The sequence below is a fragment of the Canis lupus genome, chromosome 7 (genome assembly GCF_003254725.2).
Source record: "Canis lupus dingo isolate Sandy chromosome 7, ASM325472v2, whole genome shotgun sequence".
Taxonomy (NCBI): domain Eukaryota; kingdom Metazoa; phylum Chordata; class Mammalia; order Carnivora; family Canidae; genus Canis; species Canis lupus.
In genome coordinates, this window is record NC_064249.1 from 78,739,191 (window position 1) to 78,752,471 (window position 13,281).

The 13,281-nt window shown below is 56.2% G+C and overlaps 1 protein-coding gene across 2 annotated transcripts in view; it reads left to right on the forward strand.

Annotated features, from left to right (window-relative positions):
- Positions 1-13,281, forward strand: part of MYO5B (myosin VB) — a 334,661-nt gene that overhangs the window by 265,955 nt on the left and 55,425 nt on the right. For both annotated transcript variants that reach the window (XM_025429624.3, XM_049111936.1), the window contains exons 18-21: positions 2,196-2,307; positions 5,216-5,427; positions 7,098-7,254; positions 8,904-9,143. In XM_025429624.3, coding sequence (XP_025285409.1) covers positions 2,196-2,307; positions 5,216-5,427; positions 7,098-7,254; positions 8,904-9,143 — 721 coding nt within the window. The remainder of the gene's footprint in view (positions 1-2,195; positions 2,308-5,215; positions 5,428-7,097; positions 7,255-8,903; positions 9,144-13,281) is intronic.

Genomic DNA, 13,281 nt, shown 5'->3' on the forward strand with positions numbered 1-13,281 from the left:
GCTCGGGCCCCACAAAGCCTTTTGTATGTGCACGTAGTGCCATCTGCATCTTCCCCCACGTGGAGGTACTGGTAGAGAGAACGGCCTGTGTTTAAATCTTGGGGATCGGGACAGACAGAGCCTGGGAGAAATCCAGGAGCCCGTGTGTGTGTTAGAAACACAACACACATCCAGTCTGTGGCTTTTCGTCACTCTGCCCCAAGGCTCCAGAATCAGGACTGCTCAGACCTCAGGACTTCTGACGTCTGTCATACAGACTGCTATCCTTGAGACAGCCTCCCGCGGGGCAGACCCCCTGCAGCACTGGAAATGGCCTGCCTCTGGTGGGTTTGGTTCATAGACCCCCTTGCCACTTGAGGGGAACCTGACAAGTGAAGCAGGCCTCAGGGGCCCCCACCTTCATCCATCCCCCTGAAGGAACCTGCACGTGCTGCCGGGAACCCGTGAACAGGGCCACCTACCACCTGGCCAGCTGGAGCTGAGCACTGGCTGCCATTACATCTGTGACAGTTCGAAAGTGAGCAGCATGCACATAGTGTGCCTGGGCAGGTGGTAGGTGCGTCGGTCACGTCATGGTCTCGGGGTCCAGGAATCGAGCTCCCTCAGCCTCCACCCCTCCCCTGATCATATTCTCATGCACTCTGCGGTCTCAATTAAAAAAAAACAAAAAAACAAAAAACATGGAAACAAAGCCTGCTAGCTGTCACAGGGGTCCGGAAGGGAGGAAAGAATAGGGAGGGACTAATCCTGGGCACAGGAGCTTGGGATTATGAATATGTTCTGGAATGCAGCACTGGGCACGGTTGCATGACTTTGCAAACGTACTGAGATCTGCCGTCAATACTAAGAGTACCTGTATTGGAGTCTGTGTTTGAGTCCTCTCAGGAAAGCGGTCTTTAAAAAAAGGTATAACCTGTAACCAGCCATCTCACACAGTGAGGACATAAAGTTCCTTTTGTCACTTGCTCTCATACTTGCCCCTCTGACACCCAGAGTTGGGTTACAAATCGTTCCTGCAGCCAGGTAGGTGGTGACAGAGGCGCCAAGAGGCCCAGAGCTGTGTCCCTTGCGTCCCATGGGGGTGTGGAGAACAGCCTGGGAAGGAAGTGGGATGGGGGGCTGTGCTGGGGGCTGGCTCGGCGTAAGAGGGGTACTCTAGGAGAGCCAGCCCCCCAGGAGTACGTGCCACCCCACAGGGCTCCGCCTTTGGGAACAACTTCTGAAGGGCCTGTGTAAAGGTGCACGTGCTCCAGGAGAGACGCGGATGACTAAGTTTACTACCCCATTAGCACTGTGGGAGGGGGTGCTCGAGCACCTGGGCCAGGGGGAATGGGAGGCGGTGGGTGCTCAGCCTCCGGGTAGCACCTAACAGATGTGCAGGCGGGGTGAGACCCCTGGGTGTGCCTGGGGCCAGGGCCTGTGCAGTGCCCCCGGCACCGCTGGGTGGTGAGCAGGGCTGACCACGCACCGCTGCCGGCGACACAGGACCCGGGGACGGATGGCCAGGCTCGCCTTCGGAGGGATGTGGATGGGAAAAAGGCCGCTTAAGAGCAGACCCATGCTGACACAGAACGTGTGACAACACAGGTCCAGAGTTGGGAGTGTCCGCGTGAGCATCCGTGTGAATGGGTGTAGCTTCGGAGAGGAGAGGAGCGGAGCCCACCTAACAAATAGCCCCACTCAGCGAAAACCTTAGGACATTTAAGTGGAGCTCTGGGCAGAGGCCAGGACACGGACTTGGCCCTCAACACAATTCCCTTCCAAAACCTCCCAGAGCGCACTTACCAAAAAGGCACTGGGATTATTATGCTCTTCCCCCCCCCCTTTTTTTAAATGCAAGTTGCTGAACATTTCTGTCGCAGTGAGCTTGCATTCCTCTAAGGAATGTGGACTATCCTGAGTGAAACCTACTGTGGTAGACTCAAGTGTGTGAGTGGTGGGACACGACTTTGTGCCTCAGTCGTCCCGGAGGGCTCTGCCAAACTCTCCTGTTCCCCTGCCCCCCACAATGACATAATTCAGTCACATGCTAAAGTTCTCCGAGGGGTTGGAGGAAGACCAGCCCCTGGGATGTTTTTTCCTGCTCTGAGCACAGCTTGCAGCCGTGACCCAGTGGGGCACTGTCTGCGATGCCCATGGGCCTCAGGCAGCTGGAGGGCAGGACAGGTCTCATGATGCACCTGCTCTCCCTCCAGGTGGACTTACCACGACTTCTTCAACCGGTATCGGGTGCTGGTCAAGAAGAGAGAGCTTACCAGCACGGATAAAAAGGCCATCTGCAGGTCTGTCCTAGAAAGCCTCATCAAGGTGAGCTGGGCATGCCCTGGAGGCTGCGTTACCTGGGTGTGTGCTGTGTCCTTGGCTTGGAAGGCACTTGTCAGCCTCTGCTTGTCAGCCTGGGCTCCCCCATCCTCCTAGGATGCTTTCTGGCCCATGAGCCCGTCCTGACTTCCCAGACATCAAGTCAGCTACCCCGGCCTGAATCGGCCAACTGTGCTCCCTGTCGCTTCCGTTACCACATTTGTCCCCGTGTCTTGTGATTGAGGGGTTGTCACTTCACCAAACAATTGTGAGCCCTGGGATCACAGGGATCCTGGTGTCATTCTGCTGTTGGCACTGTTACTGGCTCTCACAGGAGCTCCTGGCTCGTGCTGGTGGCTGCACAAGCGACAGGCTGGGGTGGGGGAGGGGGCTCCTGGTTATGAAGCACCTGGGAGTCACCTTCCTGTTTCTTCTACCTCTACCTGGTCTGATCCTCCTAGTGCTTCATGAGGAACATGTGAGCATCATTCCTCAGTTTACAGATGAGAGAACTGAGGTGTAGAAAGCTGATAGGAATTGCCCAAGGTGGCCCGCGGACCAGTGGCCCGCCCCAACAACTCCCTCCCCCATCCCCAAGCATTCTGGATCACAGCGCCCCCTTGAGCCCATCTCCTTGATTAGTGTCACCGCGTGTGATTATCCCTTCTGGGCAAGGGCTGGGAATCAGTGCCTCAAGACTTCTCTAGAGACCTTGTATTTCCTGTTTCTCCACCCACCCCCCTTTTTGGGGCCACATGTGCTGGTCACCAGTGATATTAGGGAGAAGCCAAATGTCGGCCTAGAGGGGCACCTGCCAGCACCAAGCAAGTGCTAGTGCCCTTTAGAATATGGTGATTGGGAAAGAAGTGGGTGACTCGTGGGCCAGGCAACAGGTGCTTAACAGCCTCATTCATGAGAGGGCTGGGGGCCACTCCATGAGGGAACATGTCCTGCAGGATCGTGGGAATGCCCTTTATCCTCCCCCTGAATTTCATTCCACCAGTACGTATGGCATCCTCTATGTGCTCCAACCTGGAGCGGTCCCCGTGAGGCTTGGAGAAGCGCATGACACCCGCTGCCTGCCTCCAGGGTGGCTGACCTCTGATGAGATGGTGACCTCGCCGGAGGGAGTCAGGTCATGGGCACCTGCACCTTGATCATGACAGGAGAGCAGAGCATTAGCAAGTGTCTCCCGGGAGCCCCAGCTGCACTGGGACCTCTGGACCTGAGTGGGGTGATGAGATGCTGTTACCCAAGGGGCCTGGTGCTGGCCCAGAGGGTCCTGGGTCATGATGTCCCCAGTGAGACTGTGAGCATGTGTGAGCTTCACCATTCCAGACATTGGTTTTACCATCCATGAGGAAGAAGAAAAAATGGCTCGGGGTAGATTGCTGAGGTTCCTTCCTGTGTCTGTAGTCTGTGATTCTTGGAGGGTGTTCTCCAGGAGATGACGCTGATGGGTCGGCATGGGACTAGTCTGCTAGTTCTGGGAGGAGAACTGGACCTGTGGTGGGAGATGTGCTCAAGGACACTGATAGGCTAGGTGACTTGGCTGCAGTAGCTGGAAGCCCCAGATGGATCCTCGCTTGTGAAAACAGGGGTCTTGGAATAGGAAATGAGCATGTGTGCTCTGTTCCCAGGCCACCGGGACACCCCCAGACCCTGGCTGTGCGGAGGCCAGAGCAGCCAGGCTTCACTGCTGATGACAAGGGCCGAGCCACTTTTGCCTTGTGGCCCCCATGCCCTGAGCAGGAGCCTCTCCTGTGGGCAGTGACTGAGGGCAGGGCCGAGGCTGCCGGGAAGCTCCCCACCCGATCCAGGCCTGCTAGTTCCAGTGTACGCTGGGGGCCTGTTGGCTCCACGGCTGGACAGGCCAGGATGGGGGCCAGGCCCACAGCTCACCCCGCTGCACCTGCGGCCTGGCGGTGTCCTGTGTGACGCATCCATAGTGCAGCCTTACCTCAGAGCCACTTGTCGACCTGAAACATGTCCTTGTGCATTGTCCTGAGGCCTTGGCTCGTGGCTTCTGCCTGTGGCCTTTGTGTCGGTGAATAAAATCAGAAGTTAATTTACAAGGAGGAGGACTCGGTTACGGGGCATGAGCGGTCAGGTGTTCTGTCCCGGGCTTGTGCGTGGCACTTTGCCAGGTCACCGTTCCTAATCTGGGGCAAGCACAGGGAAAGGCAATTAATTTTAACCCAAGTAGTTGTAATTAAGGCAGAAATCAGGTATCAAAAATATCGAAACCAAATAAAAGTTATTTGGAGCATTACAATCTGGAGTCACGCAGGCACCAGCGTGGTGATTTGAGGGTAAATCTTTTTGAGAGGACCCGAGGAGGTCATTTCTATGCTCAGAGCGTGACCAGGGGCCTCCTGTCCCGTTGTGTGCTGCAGGACCCCTGCTGAGTCCCCCTGCCGACCCCGCCCCTGCCCTGAACCAGGCTCTCCTGCTCTGCAAACATATGTAGCTCTCGGCTGGCACAGGACACCTGCCCCTTCCCTGCTCTTCTGGAACTTTCTTCCTCTGTGTTTTCCTAGGACTGCCTGCCTTCAGTTTATTCAGATTTCTGTTCACATGTCATGTCCACAGAAATGCCTTCCTGGATGATTATCCTGTTTAAACATCCCATCCCACCCTTACATCCCCAGTTTTACTGTCTTCGTGATCTTCACCGCTACCTGAAAACTTTGCCTTTTGTGCTCTCACCGTGATGTCAGCTCTTGAGGGCAGGTGTCCCGTTCACAGCTGTGCCCCAGACATCTTAGCCGTGAATCTAGTGGAGGGAACTTGGTGTGCTCGGTGGGTGCTAGAGGGACTGAGCATCCAAGGGGCTCTAGCAAGGGAACCATGCACAGGAGGACAGGGGCAGCACAGGTGACCTCACTGGTGCTCCCCTCCCTGCCTGCTAAAGGATCCTGACAAGTTCCAGTTTGGCCGCACCAAGATTTTCTTCCGGGCCGGCCAGGTGGCCTACCTAGAGAAGCTTCGGGCTGACAGGTTCCGGGCCGCTACCATCATGATCCAGAAGACGGTCCGGGGCTGGCTTCAGAGGGTGAAGTACCGCCGGCTGAAGATAGCGGCCTTAACGCTGCAGAGGTACTGCCGAGGACACCTGGCCCGCAGGTGAGCCACGCTGGGGCCCATCTGGGTGGCAGGTTGGGGTGTGGGGTGGGGATGTGCAGACTGGGCACCTGTCACCTGTGCCCTTCTCACCTGGGGGACTGAGTCTAGTTCCAAACCTCTTCATCCCTGTAGTCTGTCCCCATCCCACCAGCACTAACCTGGGATGGGCTGGGTTTGCCCCTAAAGCACCGTGTTTCCTTTGCCCAAATCCCAGGGTAGCCTTTCAGATAGACAGACAAACCCCGCCTTTCACAGCTTCCACTGAGCATTGTGGTTTAAGCCCCGACCCCCCCACAGTCCCTCAGGAACTTGGTAATTAGAGCCGGGAAGGTCCCAGGGATCCCCAGGTCCCCATTGTGCGTCCTTGCACAGAGCTAGGGACTGACCTGTGTAAACATGGTGGGTGGGGGCCGGGTGCCCACCCGGCTCCATGTGGCAGACCTTTCCCCTCCTCCCCGATCTCCTGGGCCCATGAGGCACCAGAGCAGAGTGAGCCTCTCCCCTGGGAGGGCACGTGGTGCATGGTGCCCGTCAGACTACCCACAGCGCACAACCTTCTCTCCCCGTAAGGGGGTTACCTTGGAGGAGTGGCCATCGAGTCATATCTGCTGCAATATTGAAGGAAAAAGAAAGCCTGTGAGTGACATGTCAGAGCAGGCATCCTCTGTACTGTAAACGCGAAGCTGGCCCCTGCCTGCCCTCCCATCCCTGCTCTGAGCTGCTTGTCCGAATGGAACCAGAGGTGACCTCGGAGCCACCCAGGTGCTCCCCCTGGAACAGAAGCTATAGAGGTGAAAAGCTGTCAGCAGCATCCGCACTAGGTGGCTGTGGACAGTCAAGCCACCCAGCAGGTCCCGGCAGAGCAGCCTGCACCTGCAAGCTCACCCTAGCTGGCAGCCGGCGACAATCTGAAACCAAGTTGGTCCATGTTCTCCCTGAGGGAGTTTGTGTCTCCGGTGGCTGCATGGGGAGAAAGTGCTCGACTGCACAGGTTCACTCCAGCAGGTGGGGCCGCAGGCCCCTCCCCACTTCCCCCACAGGCTCTCCTGGATGGTTTCCCAGGGCCTTTTCGCTTTGAGCCTGGTGCCACCCAAAGCCCTGAAGTGGGTGAGAAGTGTCAGGCTGAGCCATCCCACCTGGGGGCACGGAGGGGAACATTGGCACGAAGCAGGCAGGTTGGGTGTCCATGTGTCACAGCAGAAAGGGCAGGGAGACGAGGAAGCAGGGGGAGGCGGGTGTGGGCCTGGCAAGGGTTTATGCCATCAGCACACATACAAGCACCTGTTGGCTCGACCCTCTTGAGGTGTCGCAGGCAAGCATGTTGGAGACCTGGCTCCCGGGTTTGCACATCCGGAGACAGGGCACAGGGCAGGAGCGTAAACTCGTGGTGTCCCCAGGGACTGCCCAGATTGGAGTTGGGGCTCCCAGTGGGGACTGAGCCCAGGGGCATTGTGGAGCTGCTCAGACCCAGACTGAGTTTAGGTTTGTGGGAAGACAGACCACATGGAGGGAGCTTTTGGAGCCGTTCAGGGCTGGCACGCGGGTCCTCATGGCATGGCTGTGTGGAGGGCTGATGCCAGCTGGGCCCTGAGAGTCCCAGCAGGGCTGCAGGGAGAGGCCAGCCTCGCAGGGGCCTCGAGGCCACATCAGCAGGGCCCCTCCCTTTCCAGGCTGGCTGAGCACCTGCGGAGGACACGGGCCGCCATCGTGCTCCAGAAGCAGTGCCGTATGTGGAGGGCCCGCCAGGCCTACCAGAGGGTTCGTGGGGCCGCCGTTGTCATCCAGGCCTTCGCAAGGGGCATGTTCGTGCGGAGGATCTACCAGCAGGTGTGTGGCCTCCCCAGGGGCCTCCCATGTGGATAGAGGACTAAAGCAGCGGCGGGTAGACGGTCCCCACCGTGAACGTCACGGGGTGCCCCTCTCTTCTATGGGGTTCCACATCGTTGCTCCCACTGAATCTTTTCACGGTCCCATGAGCTGTAGTGCGTTAGTATCTCCAGAGACACGGAACCCACAGGAGAAGTGCAGGTGTGAATGCACATACACAGAGACCCTCAGGAAGTGGCCCACCCATGACAGAGGCTGGGAAGTCCCACTGTCTGCTGTCCACAGGCTGAAGGCCCGAGAACCAGGGGAGTGGGCAGTGTGCATGCTGGACCCGGGGCAGGACCGGGGGAGAGATGAGGTAGGGAAGGGGTGCATAACCTTCCTCAGGCGCTCGGGGGTTATGTCCTCCTGCCCTGGGGATGGCAGCCCAGGGATTCAGCGCTCATCTCCTCTACAGACACCTGCAGGCAGGGTGACTGTGACCTTCACGGGCAGGATGGGCATGTTTCGCTGTGCCCCTGGGGTGGCTGAGGGGCCAGGGAAGCTGTCACCCGCACGGGCGCTTGTCCAGTTGGGGCAGCACCTGCTGACCTGTCCAGGGCTCAGTGAGGCATGAGAGCAAGGGAGATGTTGGCATCGGGGTCTCACCTCACCCACTCGAAGGGTGAACAGCTGACTTCAGAAGGGGGGCACCTGGCCTCCCTGCCGGGCCACTATTCCCAGGACGCTGAAGTATGCATGGAGCCCTGGTCAGGGCACCCCCGTTCCACCACAGCACCCCTGAACCACCAAAGCTCAAAGCTATGGTGCGGGACAGGTTGGAAGGAAACGTCCAGAACACTTTTTTTCCTAAAAAGAACATTTTTCTGTGATCAGAGAAGGTAAGATTTTCTTTAAAAAAAAAAACAAAACAAAACAATGCTGAAGGGAGCATGAAAAACAAAACCTAGTCCCACACGAGATGGGGGGAGTACTCAGGTATAATGGGGGGATGCCCGGGTCACTGGGGCCAAGTGTGTGAACCTGCCTGGGAGGTAGGTGACCTCTGCTCACCGTCCTCAGGAGGGGCAGGTGACTCGTGGGGGGCACACACTGCGAACCCAGGCTGCACCTCAGAGCTACAGCACTGGGCTCGTTGCTCGTTCACTCATTTACACACACACACACACACACACCAGACACGAGGGTGGTGTTAGAGTATTTCTTATTCTGCATGATTTTTAACTTGATAGAGAAGAGAGAGTAAATTCCCAGCCAAGTGTGCAGCTCTAAGTCTGTGGCTCATTACAGACTCTTGACTAGAGAATCCCGCCGCCCACCCAGGCTCAGCGTTCTCGGGGGCTCAGAGCCTATAGAATTGGAAGGTGGCAGCAGGTTCATCTCCAGGCCCCTCCACCTGGCTGTTTCACCCTGTGGCTCCCTAACCGAGGACAAGTAGAGCAAACTAAAAATGGGAGTTCAGTGGCTGATTCTCTGCAGGTTCACAGGCTGCTGTGGAGCCTCTTAGAACACATAGCCTGGAAGCCCCATGCCCTGGGGAGGCACAGTCTCTGCGTGCCTTCACTGTCCACCCTCCAGGCAGCACGCGAGCCTCCCCTCGTCCCGTTCCACTGTGTGAACCCAGCCAGCATGTGCTTGTCTCCTGCCAGATCCTCTTGGAGCACAAGGCCACCATCCTGCAGAAGCACCTGAGGGGCTGGATGGCACGCAGGCGCTTCCAGCGGCTCCGGGGTGCAGCCATCATCATCCAGTGTGCCTTCCGGATGCTCAAGGCCAAGCAGGAGCTGAAGGCCCTCAAGATTGAGGCCCGCTCAGCGGAGCACCTGAAGCGCCTCAATGTGGGCATGGAGAACAAGGTGGTCCAGCTGCAGCGGAAGATCGATGACCAGGTCAGCATTGGGAGCTCCCAGCAGGGGCCCAGGGGTGGGTGCGCTTGAGGGAAGTCCTCTGGGAACAGTGTGTGCCAGAGGCCGAGGAGGTGCAGGCATCCTGAGGGTGCCACCCCACGCAGCAGACAAGGTACCACGGCCGCCACCCCCAGGGTTGCTCGCTTCCTGCTCCCCAGGGCCTGTGAATAGTCACCTCTTGTGGCATAGGGAACTTTGCAGATGTGGTGAAGGATCCTGTGATGGGGAGACGAGCCTGGGTTACCTGGGTGGGCCTGGTGTGCTCACCAGGGTCCTTGTGAGAGGGTGGCAAGAGGAGCCGAGTCGGAAGAGTGCCCAGTGATGGGTCGATGTGAGGCAGGCTGGGAGCTGGAGACTTATATGGCCTCCGGGGGCTAGGAAGGCAAGACCGTGGGGCCCCACGGAGCAGGAGCACAGCTCCCTCTATCCCTTGACACATCTGGCCTCCGGGACTGTAAGGTAGCAGGTTGTGTGGTTGGGTAGGTTGGTGGTGCTGACTTGACGGCAGTTGGTGACAGCGCTCAGAGGAAGCAGCTCCCCTAGCTCGGCATCGTGGCCGCCTGGAGACGTGACTGTAGTGTAGCTGTGCAAGGCTTCTGCTGCTCCATCTGTTGGCGTGTTTCGTCCTTACAGAGGCCCCGTAAGGGGAACATGTCCTTCTCTTTACAGGTGAGGGTCACACAGGCAACCCTGGCAAGGCCACGATGTGAACCCCACCTGTCGGCTCTAGAGTGTTCATTCTGCTGTCCTGCCTCTGCTGTGCTGGGAAGGGTGCTTGCTTCGGAATCAGAAAGACTCTAATTCAAATATATTTTTTTAAGATTTTATTTATTCATGAGAGAGTCAGAGACACAGGCAGAGGAAGAAGCAGGGTCCCTGCGGGGAGCCCAATACAGGACTTGATCCCAGGACCCCGGGATCACACCCTGAGCCGAAGGCAGACGCTCAACCATTGAGCCCCCCAGGCATCCCTCCAATTCAAATTCAGCTCTGCTGCTTGAAAGTTGAGTGACCTGATCCCTCTGAGCCTCAGTTTTCTTACCCATGAAATAGGGCCACTGGGTCTGTAAGGAGTGTAAGTGGTTGAACACGCAGTGAGGACTCTGGCATGCACTGAGGAGCCCGGGAGGCAGTCAGCACTATTAGGGTTAGGCTCTTTCCTTTTCCCACCTGGCCACCTTCTCAGCCACTCACACAAGTGACAGGTCCTTGGTCAGGTCCCTAGGAGTGTGAGGTGTTCAGGGCGCTGCAGGAACTCGACACAAGCACAAGATGCTCCGCATCCTCCACCAGGCAGCCTCATTTGTTTGGGCCTTAGCAGAGAGCAAGATGGGAGCCACAGGCGCAGGAGGCATGGGGTACCTGCCCCCGGTCAGCCTGCAGTGACAGCGCCTGGTCAGGGAGGGGGGAGGTATGTCTTCCTTGAGAGGCTGGAGTGGTAAAGGATTGGCCATTGAAAAACCCAACTACCATGGAGTATTACCATCAACATCATCGTTATTGTGGCCATGAATGACTGACCACAGAAGGTGTTTGCATCGTCGAAATTTTCCAGTTGACCTTCTGAGTAAAGTCTAGTGGATTAGATGAACAGGCTTTGTCGGTGACACTGCACCCTGCCTCCTAGGAGCCCCAGTCACTGCCAGCCACCACGGCCCTTGGTTTCCAGCAATCACACCCTTCATCGGCTTTGCTGATTCCTGAAGTTAACTCGAGAGGTTAAAAATAAATCTGATATTTTACGGCCCATGTGCTGGAACATCAAAGAGAAGCAGATTTTAAAAGCCTATTTTTAAAAAGGTTTTTGCCTTAAGCTTCCTGCTTGGCAAACATCTGTGGGTGGTGGCAGGTGTTGCCCACCCTGGGCCTGGTGCCCTGTGTGCAGAGGCTGGACTAGATGGCGCCTCCTTGGGCCCCTCCCTGCACTGCCTGACTGTGTGCCAGGCACTGCTTCTGTATATTCAATTTAATCCTCACCATGACCCTAGGAGATAATACTATTCCCATTTTAAACTGAAGAACAGGGATCCCTGGGTGGCTCAGCGGTTTAACACCTGCCTTTGGCCCAGGGCACGATCCTGGAGTCCCGGGATCGAATCCCACGTCGGGCTCCTGGTGCATGGAGCCTGCTTCTCCCTCTGCCTGTGTCTCTGCCTCTCTCTCTCTCTCTCTATGTCTATCATGAATGAATGAATTTAAAAAATAATAATAATTAATTAATTAATTAATAAACTGAGGAACAGGATGCCTGGGTGCTTCCATTGGTGAAGCATCTGCCTTTGGCTCAGGTCGTGATCCCAGGGTTGAGCCCCATGTCAGGCACCTGCTCCACGGGGAGCCTCCCTCTCCTTCTGCCCCTTCCCTGCTCACTCTCTTTCTCTCTTTCAAATGATAAATAAAATCTTTTATAAATAGGCACAGAGGTTAAGTAACCTGCCCAAGGTCACCCACTCATAAGTAGTGTGCCTGGGATGGACCGTCGGCAGTGATTGCAGGGAGAACCCTGCCATCTCCCCCCAGAGTACAGGGTTCCTGCACGTTCAGAGACTGTCTGGATGTGAGGGTTCCTCCATCCAGGGAAGGACCCCACTCTTGTTTGACTTCCTTTGCATTATAGGTGGCATTGTCCTTGGACAAGTTGGCCTATTATAGTGGGGGGGGGGGGACAGGTCACAGAACATGCATGGCCCCTCCTGAGAGGAGGCGGCAGCAGCAGAGCCCTGGGTATTTGCCAGAGCAGTGTGGGGTAGTGGGCAGAGCCCCGGCTGGATGGAGTCCCGAGTTCTGTCTCAGGTGTACTTGCAATCAGGCTGACAGCCTGGGCTGATGGCTGGACCTCCAAGTGGGCCTTGAGCTGCTTTGAGGAGATTGGCCTAAGATGTCTAAGGTAACTTCCAGCTCAAAACTTCACCGATACGATGATTTGGCTCAAGTAGCGGTTCCAGCTCCAGGCTCTGCTACAGGATTACATGGTTATCCCCATGGCGAGAAGTCCTCAGAGGAGGAAACTGAGGGATAAAAACAGGGTGAGTTTAGCACCAAAATCCCTGCCTAAGGTTTCGTGCACCAGCTAAAGTGACAAGATGCAAAATTGGCACCCAGTTCCTGAGGCAACTGGAAGACGGAGATGGGGTCTCAGACAGCAGTTTAGGGGGTTGGAGCTGCCACTGGTGCCAACTCTCCCGCGGGTTTTCCAGCTTGGGGTTACCCTAAGCCACATCCTTCCTAGTGTTTTCCAGCAGTGAACACAATGACCATTTCGGGGCCATTGCTTGGTGTCTGTGATGTTGCCCCTGGGCTGTGACCTCTCTCAGCCCAAATGAAGTAGCCTGTGAACTCGGCTCCCTCCCATCCTGCCTTTATCCAAGCTCAACACATAGAGGGCTGGTTAAACCTATGATTTCTTTTATAATGAAGGTCCAGTTTCATAGACCTTTATGAGGACAACACTGTGTTTGAATGTTTGATCTGAAAAAATAGGAGAGAACCACACAGACTCAGCCTGGTTCCATACGCGGAGTATAACACTCAGTAGATGTGTTCAATTAGTTGAGACTTTGATTCCTGAGAGCATCCAAGTCCATTTGAGAAATAGTATCATTCAGTTTTAGGGCTTCCAGTGCCTCAGTTTTCTTAACTGAAATGGGGTTTGTTTAAGATTTTATATGAGAGAGCGAGCACATGAGAAGGGTGAGGAGTAGAGGGAGGAGCAGGCTTCCTGGCCAAGCAGGGAGCCCAGGGTGGGCGGTCGATCCTGGGACTCTGGAATCATGACTTGAGCCAACAGCAGACACTTACCAACAGAGCCCCCCAGGTGCCCCTGAAATGGGGATGTTAATCAGCCGTACTACATAGGATTTTGAGGAGTGAATGAGCTAATATATAATATACATCTCCTGGGTAGTACAGTGCCTGCCCATAGTGAGCCCCAGCGCGTGCTAGGAGCACATGGGGAGCATGTTATTTTTCATGATGTGCACAGTCTTGCAAGGATTTGGTCACCCTGTCTCCCAGGGGTCTGTAGACCATTGATTGGGAACTACTTGAAGCCTCTTCCATACAGTTCTGCAGGTCGTACACTGCACACGAATAGTTGCCTATGGGGACAGGTGGGGCTGAA